The 20,494-nt window shown below is 34.6% G+C and overlaps 1 protein-coding gene across 1 annotated transcript in view; it reads left to right on the top strand.

The window, feature by feature from the left end:
• The first annotated feature begins 7,954 nt into the window (after window positions 1–7,954).
• LOC145681392 (uncharacterized) overlaps window positions 7,955–20,494 on the top strand; it is a 36,454-nt gene continuing 23,914 nt past the window's right edge. The window contains exon 1 of the mRNA XM_081753044.1: window positions 7,955–8,100. Within this exon, the coding sequence (XP_081609170.1) occupies window positions 8,061–8,100 (40 nt within the window). The 5' untranslated portion in view covers window positions 7,955–8,060. The remainder of the gene's footprint in view (window positions 8,101–20,494) is intronic.

The following is a 20,494-nucleotide window of genomic DNA, read 5'->3' as shown; positions in this document are numbered from 1 at the left end:
TCGTGATGAAATGTAAACATAGTTTCGTTGCAATTCTCCATGTCCAGTAGGCATTTTTGACGTACTGTTATTAGCACTTTTGATATTTCGAGATCAAAGGTTTGAAGGGGTCTGTGCCCCACCCAACCATTTTTCCCAGGAAAATACGAAACACATATTCCATCATTTAACGTTTATAATATCGGTGCACAATTTCATTCACTCCGGCTAACTTCTTCTTGTCTTTCGGACCTCAAATTTCTCCAAATTTTGGGTGGAGGCTTTTACCCCTTAAAACAGTTTTCCCCAGAAAAGAAAAAACACGTATTCGTTTCTTTCATGTGTAATATCTACCTGCCAAATTTGATCAAAATCGGAGTGTTACACTTCGGAAATGTTACATGTCAGTACATTAATGTAGCTTGCATTTGCGGCAGAAAGTTGTTGTTTTGTGCTCCCTCTTTGCTGGAGAGAATTTCTTAGACTGTTCCTCTTCAGTATGCAGGGAAGCTTCCATTCTCCGTGATTTTTTCTCAACGTTGGCGAACTGCTAACCAGACGAAATGAAGAATTTACAGCATTTCAAACTTTTTAAATGTCTGTTTCTCGTTTGAAATTACGCTTTGATGACACAATACCATAAGTGTTGAGTCCACTTACATCAGTTATGTAAAATACTGTCATAGGCCATTTTGTTCATTGTTTTGTAATCTAACAGCGAGCCATATGATTGTTAGTGTGAACGTGTGATTTTGTTGTGTTGTAATATATGATAACTTTGAGTTTTTCCTCCGCTCTAGAAGTGACCACTTCATGATAGCTGTGCATTGTGTTTTGCAATGGGTGATCTTACTGGGAATATATTGTCAAAAGAGACAGCGCACCCAAAAAATGAGAAATTGTTCGTCTACAGTCATATTATATGTAAGCATAAAATTATATTGCAGAGTGTGTGAAGAATCTGCAACTTCACAAATTAGGAACAGTTCATCATCAGGTATTCTAATAGCGCCGATGTTGTCATCGAAACATGAGGCAGCCCATGTAGGATCGCTTTTCTCCGGAGTTTTGCTTTTTGCATTAGCACGTGCTTTTGCATTAGCTATAAGTGCTACGCTTCAAACTTCTAACCAATCCTCTGGATAAGAAAACTACTCAACGTCTCATTTCAATATGGGTACCTGAACAAGAAACTTCAGTTGCATTTGTATATAAGTCTGCTAATATCTTATCGTCTGTCGGGAATCAATTTCTTCATTGTTTATTGATTTACCAAAAATATTCCTCCTCTACCATCAATAGTGACGTGTATTGTTAGTGATCTGTTTGTCTACCATGTGCAATGATCAAAACACACTAACAATAAACAAAACTTTACATACAATCAGTGGCAAAGCCAGGATTTCTATTCGGGGGGACGGGTCAGTGTCCTACTCCGGAAAACTTTTTTTTGTTAATGTGGAGACTGAAAGCGCAAATTTAGATTTTATTCTAGCAACTTTTTAAAATTTTGGTTCTTGGGAGTTCATATCCCGGGAAACTCCCCCTGGATACGCAACTGCATACAATGGAAAAATTAATACAGTTTGATAGACAAAAGCAACTATTATGCTTCTGACAATGGACTTATATAAGTGAATAAATAAAGAAAAGCTGCTACTAAAATAAGCAAAATTGCAAATAATAAAATCAATCAAACTAAATAATAACACAAAGTTGCAATATGTTATATCTGACTTCATTGGGACAGTTAGAAGATTATCAGAACGTTCACTCCGCTACGAGCCACAATCTCAATCTATTCTGAATCTGTCCTCATATTTCTTCATTAAGGCTCGAGTTTAATGGACCCACTCGGTACCCAATGCTATAAATTTTAAAAACTATCACTTAACTCACGGAAATGAAATAATAATAATAATAATAATAATAATAATAATAATAATAATAATAATAATAATAATAATAATAATAATAATAATAATAATAATAATAATAATAATACTTAAATAACATAATACAAGAACACAACCAGGGAAATGTCATAGAATCTCAATACTTACTAAGCCTTAGTAATTATTAAAGAAAGTATGCGTACGAGTGCAATGGACCCACCTGGTAGTCCTAGGCAGTGGCGACGGTTGGACGTTAAATTGGGGAGGCAAGACATGATCTGAATATAGTATTTGTATGTCAATGTTACTTTTCCTGGTTGCTTGTAACACTTTGTTAGACTAAAGGCTGTATAACTATTAGGAGGCTGTTATATAGACTAAAGGCTGTATAACTGTATAACTATCTTTTTCAGTTAAAATACCGTATATCTTGTTTCATATTTTGTTACGTAAATTGACAAGAGCAACACAAGATACTAACTCTTTGTACTCTTATACAACGAAGGTGTAAGAAGAGATCTGATTCCTTGCTCATGAAATCAAAAAATCATAAAATCATGCATCTTAAAATTCTGTCTGGAAAATTGTGTGATCAGATTAGGGACCTATTTAATAACAAATTTGCAAACCAAATAAATAGAAAGGATAGTATTAATCAAATAATCATAGTAATGGATAATAAGGCTTGTTCTGCAAAAGTTATATTGAAACTGGAAATTAATGAACAACTTATGTTTTTAATTCCACGCATGTTATTATATGTGTTATTACTCTTAGAAAGACAGTGAATACTACAAGCATATGCTACGACATTCAAAAAATATTTTTGCAGCTTTCCGAAACATGTTCGTTGCCATTAGATACAGTTTTCATTTTCTTGGAATACATCAAAACTCAACAATACTTAGTCACTCCACATTCCAGTTATACAAAATAATCCTAAAACCTAGAATTATGTTGAATTTACTAAATTTAATTGTATAACAAAACTGTAGAGTACACCCCTAAACTCGTACATTACACTACAAAATTATATATTCCTTACTGAGCTCCTTCGTGGCTAAGCGGTTAACGTACGCACCTTTGACGTGGGAGACCTGGGTTCAATTCCCGGAGGGAGCTCACGTGGTTCGGACTCTACGTTTAAGTTCACGTCTCATATAGCTTCGCTGCTGAACAGGATGTTAAACTGAAAAAAATCAAATCAAAATATTCCTTACTATAAGAAAGAAGAAAAGAACTGTCAATTTTTCAAGAAAAGAACTGTTTTAGGAACTGTCAATTTTTGTGCAATTAAAGAATAACTTGTGAAGGACTTCTTTTCTTGCGAAATGATATCTCAATTAGATCCAGAGCGGCTTACTAACATATCGAGCCCTTGTAAGATGAAATGAAAGTACGCTCGAATTGTCTCGCTCCAACAGCTTAATTTTTGGGCCATTTTTAGTGTCATTTTTAAAACGCAATTTCTGTAGCTTTCTTAACTTCACGGAAAGATAACCAATACGTACTCATGGAACGGCAAATATTTTATGGCACCATTTGTATTCTATGAACCAATAATACATACAAAACTTTATATTTCCAAATGAAACTATATACATTAATGGGTCATTTCAAAAAGTGGAGGGGCAACTGCCCCCCTTTGCCCCCCTAATCGCCGCCCGTGGTCCTAGGGTTAAAAGTGTATCCTTGTATGGATATTTAGATAGAGGAAATACTATTTTTTGCCGAATTTCTTTAACTACTTACGATATGTTCCATTATTTTTAAACTAGGGTTTAAAATGTGATTGATTGCGTTTAGGGCGGCTTATAACACTTGATACATGTTCATTAGAACGTTTTATTTTCTATAAAGAATTACCCATTTGATATAAAGAATTACCCAGCAAATTTTGGCATTTGAATTTTTTGACACCCTGTATTTACGATAGGAAATGAAGTTATGCAATGTGCATAAATAATTGCTGTTTTCCATGCAGTAGTATTTGCATTAAGGTGCGTGTAATTATTATTATTTAAAACTATATAAAATAACGCTGACACATGAATTCACATCCATATATGAAAATCTCATAGGTGATATAGTAATGCTCTTAAGTCGTAATTAAATTGTACGTAATTACAGATGTACATGAAAAGTCAGAGTATTAGAGCTGACGGTGATGAACAGAAGAGGAAGAAAAGAACACATTTCTTTCAACTTGCCTAAGGGGTTTTAAAAGTGACATGACAATTGTGCAGGAAGTTTTAAAACCCCTTAGGCAGGATCTTTCAAGTGAAAAATTTTTGTTCTTTAGTCGTCAAAAGAGAGGGGATGGGATAGATGATTTGAGTACGAAACTACATTTATACATATAAACTAGTTCTCTCTTTGGTCAACCCTAGCACACTGATAAGCATCAAATATTTTCTGGGCGCTAAGTACACGATATTATATGTGGGCGCTAAATCTACGGGCGCAAAGTGCACTCCACGATTTTAATATGGGGTGTTTCTGATTGAAATGTGGCAGTAAAATAGCACCCATTCAATTTTTCTTTCTTTCTTTTTTCTTTGTTCAGTTTACATTAGTAGTCTGGAATGGAAGGTATGATTTGACCTACACTGCCTACTGAGTTTATTAGAATGTATATCAGATGAGTACGTCAAATGAACACTATCGAATTTGCAACCAAACCACGCGGAAACAAAGTATGTATCTTAAACTTTTGACATAATCCTAGATGTGTTTGGGAGATCTAAAGTTCTGCTTGAAATTCAGTATTTAATTTGACTACCAAGTTTGCTATTCTTTTTAAAAGTGACTTAATGAATTTTTCAAGCATCCTCAATATATTCAAATAGGCTGAAAAATATAGAAAACAAACGTTACTTCTATATTACTGTTTTATTTCTGGAAAGGAATTCTATAATGTTAGGTTTTTCTTACTATGTTTAAATTCCATATTTTTATCTGTTTAGCCTAGCCGGCATAAGCGTGGGACGTAAAACTTAAAGATTTTTCCTTCTGTCTTTGACTCACTTCTAAACCTCTGTGTAACAAATATCCATTGGTTTCATTTATTCATTGTGTGTGTTTAAGTTTCTCTCTACATCAAGTTATGAATTTTGTTTCGTCTCGGTTTTATTCTTTCACTTTATCGATGCTAATACATGTATATTTTGAAATTAGAATTGTGTTAATGTTGTTTGCTGATTTTAGTATGGGAGAGAGGAAAGGAGGAGAGAGGGGGATCTCTTTGCCAGATACGACTATGGGATAATAAGGTGCATGTCTCTATGCACAATAGAAGTGATGCTATACGCTTTTGCTTCATACGCTATAGACATTCATTTAATTGGCCCGCGGAATCGCAAAGCATACTGGGTGTTGGCGGCGGTATCAGGAGGGTTAATATGCTCTTGGGTATTTTAACTGCATAATATCATGAATAATATTAACACTTTTATATAATTATATATCAATGCTTTTGAAATTATATATTTCAGTCCCTTGAAGAAACACTCACTAATCATGACAATTGTGAATGTAATTAAGTTATAGTTGAATACACTAGAACAGATACTGCCCATTTGCACAGTAATCGCAGAATGCCTAAGCCCTCCTCGCCAAACATACTCGTATGTAGAAAATTCAAAACTCTCTGCTAGAAGAACTGAAAATACACATCTTTATTTCGGGTTGCATACTCCTCGGGCAATACATTCTGAGATTTTTAAAAATAAAATGTGGAAAAAGTTTCCGCACGTAACAATCTCTCTCTGTATATATATATATATATATATATATATATATATATATATATATATATATATATATATATATATATATATATATATATATAAAATTCAAGACATCTACCATATGGTGATATTCTTCCACCACGTTCTGCAGATTAATATACGCAAAACAATGAACTTCATTATACTGAGGTTACTATTTAACCTAATTCTCAATTTGTACTATTCCTTATGGGGCGTTTACACTTAGTCGATTTGCGTTCGATTCAGTTGAATTGACGTCACTTTCAACTTAATCGACCGTGTAAACGGGACTTCAACTTAATCGCTTGTTGATCGAAGGCGACTAATCGACTGGCAACTGAATTAAAAGACGTTCTATTTTCTGTGGTTGAAATAATTGAACACATCCATCAATCTGATTCGGCCTAGTTGCTTCGATTTAGTGGCAAATGCAGCGAGTCGATTTAGTCGTGCGACTAAATCGACTAAGTGTAAACGCCCCATTAAGTTGAAATAGCTGACAAAATTGAGCAATTACATGTTTAAAGTTAACTTTGACAAGCCTGACATACTAAAAATAATACAAAATTTACCATTTTTCTTTTGCTTGTTTCTCATAAGTGAAAGAAGATAATGAAATGCAACTTACCATAATCATAGATAATGTTATTCTACGACAGAAAATATGAACCTGAAGAATTTTCAGTGTTGCCATTCATAGAAATTACAGTATTGCCAGAATAACAACTCCCCCAATATCTAAGTTACAGCAGCGACTAGAGGAACGAATTTAACTGCATTTGAATACCTATCATGTTGTCTTGGTATCCTGTGAACTACTTTATAAATAACATTATTATTTAATTTTAATAACTGTATGTTAAATCTATTTTGTTAATTACGAACTAAATACATACTTTTTTTTTTTTTTTTTTTGTATGTGAGAGTCTTAAGTGAAAGCCAAGGATTCTTCCTTTCGTGTTTTAAAATAGTTTGAAGAGGAATAAAGTATTTTCTGGTGTGAGCTACTTCCTGATTTTATGCTTAACGAACATGCCTTCAGGGTGGAAAACCTGGGTTCGATGCCTGTTGGGAGTTCATGTGGTTCGGATTTCATGTTAAGTTATAGGTTCACGTCTCATATAACCCCTATTTTAAAAGGGACGCTGAACTCTAAAATTCAAAGAACTATTTTTCGCGTGCGATATGCATGTGCTACTAAGTACGTCATGGGGAAAGTTTAAAATCATTGTCCTAGAGCAGTGGTCGCCAAACTTCTGAAGGTTCTGAGCTACCGTACCGTTTCTAAATCCTACTATGAGCTACCAATCAAAAGAACTACCACATTTTTTTAAAAAAATCTACCATTTGTTTATTACCTATAAACTTAGTAAATATGACATCAAACTATCCAAATTAGTAAATGCCTAATATATACAGGAAAAACAACGTGCACAACCTCACGCGTATATAATCAACTGTGAGATCACACTGACAATGGCAGTTGCGCGGGAGAAACAACCAGTTGTCGTTCACCGTCAGCTCAGTGGAAGAATCAAGGTTAGCCAACCAGTGCGTTAACGCGATCTACTGAAAATGTCCCCGTGAGCTACTAGTAGCTCGAGATCGGCGGATTGGTGATCACTGTTCTAGAGCCAACTCATAATAGGTAAGTTCTCCACAGAGATGAATAAAACTATTTATTTCATTCTACGAAGATAATGACGCTATGTTCCATTTAACAAAACATTTCTATAAATATCTTAACTTTGTCGTACATACTATTTCTTCTAACCAAGATTAAATATTTTGAAAGCAACAATCATTCAAATTTGATTAACATTTTTTTAAATGTCTACTTCGAAGTGCGTCACCGATTTTGCAACTGTGGTTTAACTCATTCAAAGAATTTATTATTATAGTGTGACATAGTTTTCATTCATGATAACTTACAACATTTCCATTTTACTTTTCTATAATGACATAATCTTTAAGATTCAATTATTTTCTGTCGCGATAATGGAAAAATTCTAGTGTGTGTGTACCTAGGTAAGATAAAAAAAAAATCTTGAAATACGTAAATTGCTTTAAATTTCTTTGAAAACCTCGTGTTTTATTTCGCTTACTGTGTATATATATATTTTTTTATCATGTGTTATTTCTACTCTTTTGTTGTAATGATAGCTTATCAGTAATTTCGAAATAAGCTTCAATATTGATCTTCAATTCTGCAATGAATCGTCATTTATTAAGGAATCGAAATTCCAATTAGAGGAACTCCGAGATAAGGTGATAAGAAGAGAAGTAACGATATTTAACGTTCCACGTCACACAACCTCAATAAAAGATACGCAATTTGTAAATTGCATCCAGTTGCACATCAATTCTTCAGCAAGCAGTAACAGCTCATCATATTGTACAGTGTATCTATACCAAAATGAAGTACGTGTTTGTGATTGCCGCCCTTGCTGCCTTAGGTAAGCTGTCCAATTCAGTTTGATGTGTTTGATAAATCGATTTTTTTTTAAAAAAAAAAAGTGCAAATAGAGAAAAATTGTTAATAATTTTATGGTGTTCGAATTGCCAAGTGTTACAATAGAGGAGAATGTAATTGGAATGGGAGTTCGATAAAGGAATGCTGTCCCTTGCCTTCATTATTTAATATTTACCTAAAAGATAGTGAAAAAGAGACTACACAATAAAGACGGTATTTCGGTAGGAGGTAACATGGTTAGGTGTATATGGTTTGCAGATGATATGGCGCTTGTTGTGGAATCTCAAGAAAATGAATAAGATGTTAGATAACTTGAGGAAGGACTGTGAAGAATATGGGATGAAAATAAATATTAGAAAGACAAAAGCCATGGTGATTGGAACGAAGGAATCGGTGTCAAATATAGAAGTAGGTATAGAAGGCTAGAAAATAGAATAGGTGACAAGTTTTCGATACTTGATCAGTATTATTGATTACGTGTTGTTTGCCACGGTGTAGTTTGCCACGACCTGATTTTGGTGTTGTTTGCCACGGTGTAGTTTGCCACGACTCGATTTCGGTGTTGTTTGCCACGGTATTGTTCTCTCTGACTTTCTTATATCATAATCGTGAAGATTTATAGAAAATCGACTCAGAAGTTGAGGGTTGCCAAGATGACTATATTATAAAAATCAAATCTCTTATTATATTTATAATAAACAGAATACATACAATGTCAACGGTCCCAAACACGTTATTGGGTTACTGCTCTTATTCTTAACCCTAGTTTTGAGTATTCATTAAACATTTCTCTCCAAAGGAATTTTAGGATTGTTTTAGTTTATTCTCAAAATTTAAATTATATCTGATTTTTCCATTTCTGACTTTGACCGTAAGCCATTATAATGGATTTACATTTTTGGTTGTTTGAAATTAGACAATACTCGATTGCTTATTAATTTATGTTTTAATGAGTTTGTATAGGCTGATTCTATTGAGATATATTTACATTTAAGCATAGTTTGAAAAAATCAGGACACTGTTACGCGTTTATAGTCATACCAGGAAATAGCTTCATTTAATCAGTTTGAAGTGTGATCTTCCGTTTACATTTGTTTTGAGGTTTTCTACATTATATTTGCTTGCTGTTGTTTCATGCTATCAGGATCTCTCATCAGATTTCAGCTCGCGTGAAGTTAGCTTTGTGGTGGGCAAGCACCGTGTGCGTGAATTTTCTCGGGGTCTTCTGTTTCCTCCCACTTTCTTCAATACACTATTTTTTATTCATTCTCATCATCATCATCATATCCTTTAGCTCACACGGTATAAGCGTGGGACGTAAAACGGAAATATTTCATTTCATTTTTCTTAAGGATATACCATCCAGTTCTTTAGTCGCGTAGCATAAGGAAAAACAGAACATTATGTAACAGGAGATGATATTAAGAGATCCGTTAAAAGAGAAAATGTCATTATAGGGCTATCAATTTACTAAGCTATTGTGATATTTATGACGTTTTGTGTTCATTTGTTTGGAGCTTAATGTTCTCTTTCAGCAGCGAGTCTAATGAAACCTCTCTCGTTCCAAAGGCGAGAACACTTACCACTTGTCCCAGGGAATCAAAAACAAAAGTGCCTGGCAACCCTTCCTTTCACTCCAAGTGTGTGTGTACCTTCACGATAATCAGATCTGATAAGACCAGAATGCAAAGATTGTGGCAAAATCGTGGCAAACAACACAAAAATCGAGTCGTGGCAAACAACACCGTGGCAAACAACACGCCACCGTATTATTACTAATGATATGAAATGTTAGTGTGAAATAAAATCAAGGACAGGAATGGCGAAAGAAGCCATTAGGAGGAAAAAATACTATTTTGTGGGACCTTGAATAAAGAGTTGAGCAAAAGACTGATAAAATGCTTCGTGTTGAGCATTGTACTGTATGGATCAGAAACATGGACATTATACAAAAAAATGTTGAGAAACGACTTGATTTCGAAATGTGGGTGTGGAGAAGAATTGAGAGAATTAGCTGGATCGAGCGGAAAACGAATGAGAGTGTGTTAGACATGATTGGGCAGAAGAGAACAATTTTAGATATTATTAAGAAGAGGAAGAGAAATTGGTTGAGGCATTGGATATGATGAAACGTGCTAGAGGGTATGGTGGAAGGAAAGAGAGGGAGAGGGCGAAGTAGACTACAACTAATGGACGATATCAAAACAGATAAATCGTACGTGAAGAGGAAGAAGTTAGGGGAAGATAATGGAACATGAAAGCTTCTCCGTTTGAGCAGGTGACCTGCCAATAATAACATAATACCTATGATAAGGATGATGAATTGTTAAATTTCAAATGAATATTAATCACGATTTTTTTAAAATCTAAATTAATTCAAGATAAATTGAATTGACTTCAAGAAATGTCATTTGTTTTATGGATCATGTCATTAATTAAGTATATTGAAAGGTTGCTTATTATCAAAGTATTGTTTTGTCAATTTTGCTCACTGTTGCGTGTGTGTGTGTGTGTGTGTGTGTGTGTGTGTGTGTGTGTGTGTGTGTGTGTGTGTGTGTGTGTGTGTGTGTGTGTGTGTGTGAGAGAGAGAGAGAGAGAGAGAGAGTTATAGTCCTCTAAAGTTGCAGTTAAAAACGTCTACTAATGCCATTAAGTCGTTATCTCTGGAAATAACTAAGCAAAATTAAGCTATTAACTAAGCCTAAATTCAGAATCTATTATTTTAGGGGGCTGAAAATGTAATAATAATAATAATAATAATAATAATAATAATAATAATAATAATAATAATAATAATAATAATAATAATAATAATAATAATAATAATTTTTAAAGTATTTTGATTTATTAGCACAGTTGCGTCTGGTATGTATGGATTCTGGTTTGATCTTTGGTGCGGTACAAATATTTTAGTGATTGTGACACAATTGTGTAGTTACTTTAATTAAGAGGTTGCGAACTCCAATCTAGAAAGCCAGAAAAAATCAACCATAGGGACCGACGACGTAACCCTACACCATGCAACTAAAGTCAACTAAATCGGTCATAGATCTTCATAGCTCAACGTGGTCGGTCATAATTCTTTGTCGGTGGCTCAGTGTAGAGCAGCCCGGTAGCCAGTCCCCCAAAATGTAGAGGGGGCCCGGCTGGAGTTAGGGGAACCCGATCCAACCATATTATAGTTCATCACTATATTATAGTTCATTTGCAAGCCTACTGTGAAAATTTTAGGGGGGCGGCCCCCCTAGACCCTCCCTGGATACGGGCCTGGTTGATAACGGTAGAGCGTTTATCTCTGGTGTGTGGGGGTCTCTGGTTCGATCTATGACCAAGTACGTTTGTGGTAGATAACATTGTGTCGTGGATTTTCTCGGGTATCACTGTGTCCTTCCACATTGTCATTCCACCAATTCTTGCATCATGGTTCATTTGCCTTAATCATCCGTCTCCCTTAGCCTAACAGGCATAATCGTGGGACGTTAAACTCAACGATTTCATTTTTTAACTCCACAGCATAAATAAAAAGCCAATTTCAAAATAATTCTCAACTTCTAGTACAAACCTATAGTGCAGCATTGAAGTTCAGAGTTTCGTAGTACTACCTATAAAATATGCGCTCTGTAAAATAATTTTCAGCAGAGAATGGAAAATTTATATTTTCTTTGTTATAACTTTGGAAATTGTCCACATCATTAAAAAAAAAAAGTGACCAAAGTACCAAATCTATATATATAAAAGAGAACGTACAAATTCTTTGTCCGCTCATCACGCTAATACGGCTGAACCAATTTCTTTTATTTTTGGGGGGTTATTAAGATTTGGACCCTAGATGGTTTTTATCATATCACTTTAATTTTCAATTACCAGTGTCTTGAGATAATTGACCATTCAGGTGTCCATTACGTACAAATCCTTTGTTAGTTCATCATAGGTATAAAAATAAACGTATTTATATGCAACCCGCATGACCGTGTCACTCGGCGGGTTAACATAAATGACAGGCGTTATAATGGTTTTTATCATATCACTTGAAAGCGAAAAAGTAAAAATTATCTAAGTAACAAAGTTTATTGCGTTCGGGGGTGACCGCAGCGAAGCGGGGCGGGTTAACATAAATGACAGGCGATATAATGTTAACATTTACTGCAATCTTCTATGGTTTTTATCATATCACTTGAAAGCGAAAAAGTAAAAATTATCTAAGTAACAAAGTTTATTGCGTTCCGGGGTGACCGCAGCGAAGCGGGGTGAACGCTGCTAGTACTATATAGATTAATAATACTTGCTTAACAGTTTCGGCCATGTTTTGATAACGTTTCTGATGAAGCCCGATAATTAAGTTGCCAAAACTGTTAGACTCACAGGTATTATTAATAATATATATTTGATGTTTTGGTCAGTTTTACTTTATTAATACTGTACAATGGAAAATTTAAGCCTGTGTTCCTTACTTTAAAATTATTATTCGTTAGACCACGATTGCACTCGTGTGTACAAATTCTGACACAGAGAAAAAAAGTTTTTTTTTTTAAATCGTTAGAATAAAGACTGACGTAATTATAAACAGTGATGCCAACTCGTGGAAAATATCACATATTGTGTGATATTTTGACTATCATTTCTCGAAATGGGATAAAGGGAATTTTCGTAGAAAAAAATTGGCAGAATTTATGGGATTTATTATATGTCTATTCCATTGACGCCAAGAAAATTATCTATCTGCGAGTAGACAAGTGAGTCTTTAATAAACGTAAAATTATTGCTAATTGCAAAATTTTGTTATTATAGGTATTAGGGATTAGATTTCTGGGCTGTCGGCATCTAAGGCCATTTAACCTCTCATGTACACTCATGTCCAAAATTATTGTCGCATGTCTATAAATATGTTGTTCTAGGAATATAATTTAATAACGAATTCGCCCGGTATTTCTTATAATGCTAGTATGTGTATAATCGGCAAAGACATGTATGTGGCAAATTTCATGTCAAAGGATCAGTAAATAAGAACAATAAAACGAAAATAAAACTTTCTTGTCCATTTAGCAACATTTTGTTTTACTCATTCTAATTTTCGTATTTATAATTCTTTTCCTATAAAATTTACCACAAATATAAATTTCCCGATTATACACATAGTATCAGTATTAAAAGTACCCTGCAAAATCATTATCAAATTTTATTCTTACTAGAAGACAGTTATAGATATGCGACAATAATTTTGGACATGAGTGTAAATGAGGGATGACGTCCCTCGGCGAGTACTATCCGATGAAAGAGAAGAAAGAAGGGATTGAGGAAGAAAGGAAGCGATCTGAGACCTCTATGTTAGGTACCGTCCCGTCATTCGGCTCGGTGTGAATGAGGGAAACCCAGGAAAAATCCTTACGCAAGATGGCTGGCCTGAGAAACTGTTACACTTTTTCGACCGAATGTCTCCACCGGGAATCGAACCCAGGACCCCTCGCACCAAAGGCGAGAGCATTTTGAATGCATGTACTATGAGGGTTAAGATAATTTATGCAGTGTCTTGTGAATCTTAAAAAAAAAAAAAAAAAAAAAAAACAGGCGCCAAGGAAAGTTAATTTACTCTGGTATTAAAGAAAAAAGTAGACAACAAAATTAACGGAAGATGGTAAAACGAGAAACGCCAATTTCCAAATCATTTCCATACGAAATGACTGAAGAATGACGTTTATTTAGTTTTTATTACATTTAGTGAAAGATCATGGCACAAAAGCGTGATGGAAATAAATAACTCATAACAAAATGCATTTATTTTCATCAGCGTTTTCAATTGTCTCTTTCAATTAAGGAATATATCTGTTCATAAGCTGTTTGATAAACGAATACGATCAGGATTTTTGGATCATTCACTCATATATTGAAGAGAAACAACTAATATACACAAGGGCGCCCATTAGAGGGGGCAAGGTGGGACGCTCGCCCCCCCCCTACAGGAAATCGTCCTTGGGAATACCGAGAGACCAATACAATTTTTACATTAGTCATAGCAAAATTTGAAACTATATTTGAAACCTCGCTTATATTTGCTTCCCCTTGGAAACCACAACATGGGCGCCCTTGAATATACACTAATTTCGTGCGTTCCTGTTTCGCAGAAAGGGATTCAAACTGGTTATTACGCTCAGGGTTGCCATGTTTTGAATAACAGAAAAATAATCCAATGCGTGTGTTCCTGTTTCACAGACCGAGATATTTTATTTCTACATAAGTTTGTACACAGAGAAAAATCCGTTCTCCGAACAGCGGTATATTGTACAAATATACGGTACCCTCTTGCTTACTATAGAAATCAATACGGAGCATACGTTATCCGTATGCTACATAGGCACTGCACTTAGATGTTACATCATGCCGTTGCAGGATGTCTGACATCTAACAGGTTTCCGTATATAACATGCACATACATATGTTACCTTCGTCAGCTATATGTTATATACGTCCATTTGTACACGGTGTATGTGAGATCCTGACCGCCTACATTGTTTCATACGGAAAGTACGTATAGATGGAACACTTATACAAAAGGTATTATAAAACATGCGTTTTCAGTTATACGTCTTCTGTACGTTAAGTCCAAAAACTACAAGAATTACGCATGTAACCTATCTTTTTAAGTATGCCACCTACATTTTTCCCCTTAGTGTAGAAAGCTGGCACTGCACCAGAAGTATGCCCATATTTGTATTACATTTGTGTTATATTTTAATTAATGTTTCAGAGCAATAAGAAACAAATTTGATAACAATAGCGCAAAAAGCATGTACAATACCGAGGTTTTAGCCTTTTAAGTTTAATAGGAAATAGACATAAATCATCCCTATATATACAAATTTATTCTACTTTTGAAGCAAGAACAGTCCGAGAATGCGGCTGCTGGAAGCAGGCAATTTAACTTTGCGGGAAAGATTGTGGAGACGTTTAGACAGTCATACTCGGACTCTTAGAATTAGGTTCAAGTGTGGGGGATGTTAGATTTATTTCATACTTTAATGCAGTATCTTATTGCATTCATTTGGATACTTGAAATTACAATCCAATGAAGACAAAGTGATATTAATAGTCGCATCTGTATACTAAATTTATTAAGGTTCATGCCATTATTAGTTCAACGCAAATAATTTTTTATTTATTTATGTCTCTTTGTGTTTGCAGCAATTTGTTCTTGTTGCAGTAAATCACGATTGCACTTGTGTGACAAGGCTGTATTGTGAGCCGCACCTCTTTAGACCTATGTTGGTGTTTTGTTTCTTACGTGAAATATTTCTAATATTGAGGTGCTACCAAAACTTGTCTTGCGATTCTGCGAAATATTAATTGGTAAACTTGGCAAAACACAGCACACGGATCAGGCACCCTGCGAAACAAGAAGTAACCTAATAATTTCACTCTTAATGATTTATTAGTATAACGGGGAAATTTAAGTGCAAAATGGTAATTTCTGCTTCTTGAAATGGGATTTTATAACGTTTCAGGTTCGCATCATTGGTTATAACAAACATTGGTTCATCTGTGCTTTGGTTTCATTTTAACACTTATGTTCGTAGTTCTATGAACTTCATTTATTGAACACACTTGTTTTAAAAATATGAAAAATGGTTCTAGAATAGAAAAGGGGAAAATTTCTTTACTAAACTCATTGACACTGACATATGCGCTGCATTCTTTATCTTTCTCTGCCTCTCTCCTTGAGATTATTTAAACGAATTATTAACTTCATAAATGTTAAAAATGACATAAAAGAATAATAAAAAAAAGGCAGGAATAATCTTTTGATAAAGAGATTATACGAAATCAGATTTACTTGAATTCATTTTCTTCTTTTATAAATAAGCCGCCCGTTATCTTCGTACAAAAAGAAATAAAATACAAGTTTGATTTTTATTTTTTGTGCTAATGGTTGAATTTGATGTGTCAATTAAGATCAAAAGTTCCGCGTATTGAGATGTAGTTCTGTCGATTTTGAGAATACATTGCGCTTAATTTCTCGGTTACTTATGAACATAATAACACCATTTGGGAAGAGAATTTTATTTGTAAAGTACTCTATTGTCACATAATATATATATATATATATATATATATATATATATATATATATATATATATATATATATATATATATATATATATATATATATATATATATATATATATGTGTGTGTGTGTGTGTGTGTGTGTGTGTGTAATACAGTGGAGTCCCGGTAATCCGAACGGGTCCGGGAGGAAAATTTTATTTATTTGTTTATTTTGTGGCAAAAATACAGAATTTTAGGAAATTAATAACTAAAAGTATGAAACTGGTTGCATGTTTTCGAAGAAAAGAAAGTAAAATTTCGTTAGATACAGTTTTTTCTTTAATATCTGTATTTAGGCCTTAAGCCACATTACGACAATTACACGAAGTTTGAAATAGAATACGGTGTATGTACTGCACAATATTGAAACATAAGTTTAGTATGAGTGAAATACAGTAATGAAGTAGAATGAGAACTGTACTGTGACATAAAGCTGAACGTTCAATACTGGTAGAGTACAGTACTAGTATTGTACTAGTCTACTACAGTACCACAGTACCGTACTAGTATTACTTGTTACAAAACATGAACTCAGTTATTGTCTTTTGTCGTAGTGAAGAGAGTAGTTTCGTCATCATCTTATAAGTATTTTATTGGTGAGTGTAGAAGTAGCTTGTTGTTCTAAGTATCGTAGTGCTAGGTCAAGCGCTGCTGTTCCGTCTGCGTAACTACTGTACGTGGTAAAATAAAGGCATCAAGTTTTTCCAATATTTTAAACATTGTTTCAGTACAGTACATATACTGTAGTCAGAGAACGTGTTTTGAATTACTATACGCTATGTATTACAACACAATATACCCGTTCATCCGCTTCAAACCGCGATTTTACTGTTATTCCGGCTAATCTGAACAAACATGTAATCCAAACAGGGTTCGGTCCCAATTAAAGCCTGTGACAAACATCTTGGCATTTCAGCTAAACGAATAAAACGCAAGCTCTGACGCGATGTTGCCAAGTGCTAAGGGGTGTGGCTATAGCTAAGCAGACGAACTACAGCGCGATCAGGTGGCAGAGGATAGACGTGGATGTGTACAAAATAAACGTGGCAATATTGCTGGCCTCTCATTTGCTAGGGAGCTTGAGGCGCCACCTTCAAATGCAAAGATGTTTGTCACGCCGTTTAGTTCGGATTAGCGGTACTCCACTGCATACTCTTTACGTGGAATATTATTGTAGTTTGATGATAATATTACAGTACAGAGTACACTGTTTACAGGATTAGAATTAGGAATTAGATTTCTGGGCTTTCGGCATTTATGGCCAAGTTAGTCTTTTACACATATGAGGGATGACGTCCCTCGGCCATCACACTGTTCACGAAATTGGAGAGGAAGAAACAAATGGGAAAGGAAGGGAGCAGCCTGGGACGTATATGTTAGGTACCATCCTGTCATTTTCCTAGTGTGAATGAGGAAAACCCACTCATTCAAGATGGCTGACCTGGAAAAGCTGTTACACCTTTCCGACCGAGTGTCTCCACCGGAAATCGAACCCGGGACCGCTCTAAAGACGAAGAGCATTAGCGACTACTCGGACAGTGTAAGCAATTGTGCTCGCAAATAGAACCAAAAATGTGTTATCAATAAAATATCCGAAAGACAGATACAAATATAGACGGAGAGGGTTAGGGGACTTTTACAAGATGGCTGATATACAGGGTGGATAATTTTTGCTTCCTTATAGGTTACAAATTTATTTTTTAAAATTATTATTTCAATGTTTTAATACAAAAATCTAATATAACGATGAAAATAGTGCCCGCGACGACTCATGAAGCCTGAACACTACATTAATCATATAACTGTTTTACGTGTGATGCATCGGAATTATTCGGTACGATTCGTGGAACTGCCTACCGAATGCCCACTTGTGAAAACGTGAAACAGCCGAAGTACACCAACAATGTTACAAAGCTTACAAGACATGGCGAACGAGCAACAAAAAACAGCACTTAAAGAACTATAACACAAACACTAACAATTATTCGAATTACATTGTAACAGTAATAATAGCAAAAATATAAAACAATAACAACAAAACGAAACTTAGCGGAAATCTGACAACACTGTACCCTCCTCTAATGTTCTCCGTATAGCGCGAGAGATGATACTGGTAACAGTTCATGGATCGGGGTTGGCGACTGGGAGACACCCTCGCGCTCTAGTGGGTGGTAAAATTGATAGATCTAGGTCAAGCTTCACGAGTCCTCGCAATCACTATAGTCATTTTCAAACAAATAAACAAAAGTAGTGTCTTTGGAAGGCTTTTCCAGAAGATTTGACTTATTATAGCCCAGGAATAATTACTTGATCACTTGTTGAAATGGAATTATTGTGCAATATACCGTAACAAACCGCCACTTAATCAAATGCGGAAGGCAATAGAAAAAAATAATTCATTTTTGATCAAATGTTGTTAAGGCGGATCACTAGGTGTTCTCGGTGCTATGCTAAACGCTGCGCGGCGTTGCCAGGTAGTGCTGAGTGTTTACTGGTGCCAGATAATAAAGGAAGTAATCATGGAATTCTTCTTGAATACGTACTGGAGAAATTAGTTTTCGACCCTTACCGCGATTCCTCTTCTTGAACTGCAACGCTAGAATCCAAAACTTTTCTTATTGTGACTACCACAGTAAACGTACAAATTTGGCAACAACGCATTATGGCGTTCTGTGCAAGTTTCTTCTCAAATTCTATTTCCTTAAATGTAAATTAATATTTAAATAAAATGTGAAACATAACACGAAAAACGGTCAAACAAGATATCTATTTTGTAATAAGATCGTTACTTTAAAGTACTTTCCACATTCAAATAAACATTTCATAAAATTGAACATTTCTAGTAAGATATAACAGCAAATGCCGTCTTGTGTGCTCATTGTAAAACGAATCAAATATTTTCTTTCATTTGTTACCTTTTTCGATATCAGAAGACACAACCAGATGAATCAGTATCTTGTGTTGTAGCTGAAACATAACTTTATCTTATAGTGCAATATTTATAATATATAACGTTTCATTGTGCAGTAGTTAAGAGAATGAGCTAAAATATGTACAGACTTCCGGGTGGTGATCCACCTTAAATAAATGTCATCTTAGTAATTCATAACTTCCTAGAATTTCGGCGTCTCAGGAATCAAGTAATTACGGTCAGAAACGTTAGTCATAACACTGCTCGCGATTTCCGATCGACTTACTTATACTTGGATAGAAACCCCAATACGAATTCGAATCCCATTTAAACTGCATAGGTCCCCTCGTACGTAGCCTCCGTGTAACGCAAACAATTCCAAAACAAATTTTTAACTTCTAGGTAGGCAACTCCTTCTGCACAACTGTCGTGCGGGTAGTATACAAAGTAAGTTTTTATTTTTACTCATATGCAGTACTACGTTCTTTGCTGCCTAAACGAACCGCGAATAATAATAGTAATAATTAAAGTTTGCTGAATCTATATTAACCCTACACATAAATTTCAGAAATTACATCATTCAACCGAATATACTACTACTACTATTACTACTACTACTACTACTACTACTACTATGACTACGACTAATAATAATAATAATAATAATAATAATAATAATAATAATAATAATAATAATAATAATAATAAACTTAAATTAAATTAAATTTGCTAAAGAAAACTCAAAAATATAAAACTTTTCTAGAATTCAAATGTTCAACGTACGATTTCCAAAGCATGTTTATTGCGTTCACTGTTGAAAACTACGCGTAAATATTTTTAGTTGGCTTCGAATATATATTTTTTGAATATAAGGTGATATGTTGAACCGCTGAAAAAAAAAAGTAGAGGACACCATCTATACTACATGCTTCTATTCCTCTTTGATAATTTTCTGTTGTACTTTGTGCCTTGATTTACGATAAGAAAGCATCACCATTGTTAATTTTAGATATGTTAAAGCAGTAGTTCCCAACCTTTTCTGGCTAACGACACACTTCACTCAACGTCTATGACGTCACGACATATTTGTTTGATTTTTTATTAATAACACTAATATAGGCATCACTGCTGTATCGCCGGACCAATTTGAAAATCGAAAACAAGTACCAAAATGTACTGCATTGGGTTATATTTGGTTGGATTACATTACGTTACGTTACATTACGTTATTAGGTATGTAGTTTTACTATACGGATCCATAATATAAGTACTAGTAGTAGTAGTAGTAGGAACGGGTTAGAAGCTTCGCAGGGGTTGGTTGGGTTCTGTTCTCGACATGAAATGGGTAAATTAAAGACTTACCTATT

This window comes from Thermobia domestica, chromosome 3 (genome assembly GCF_964235325.1).
Source record: "Thermobia domestica chromosome 3, izTheDome1.hap1.1, whole genome shotgun sequence".
NCBI classification, from domain to species: domain Eukaryota; kingdom Metazoa; phylum Arthropoda; class Insecta; order Zygentoma; family Lepismatidae; genus Thermobia; species Thermobia domestica.
This window is presented reverse-complemented; position numbering and strand designations above follow the sequence as displayed.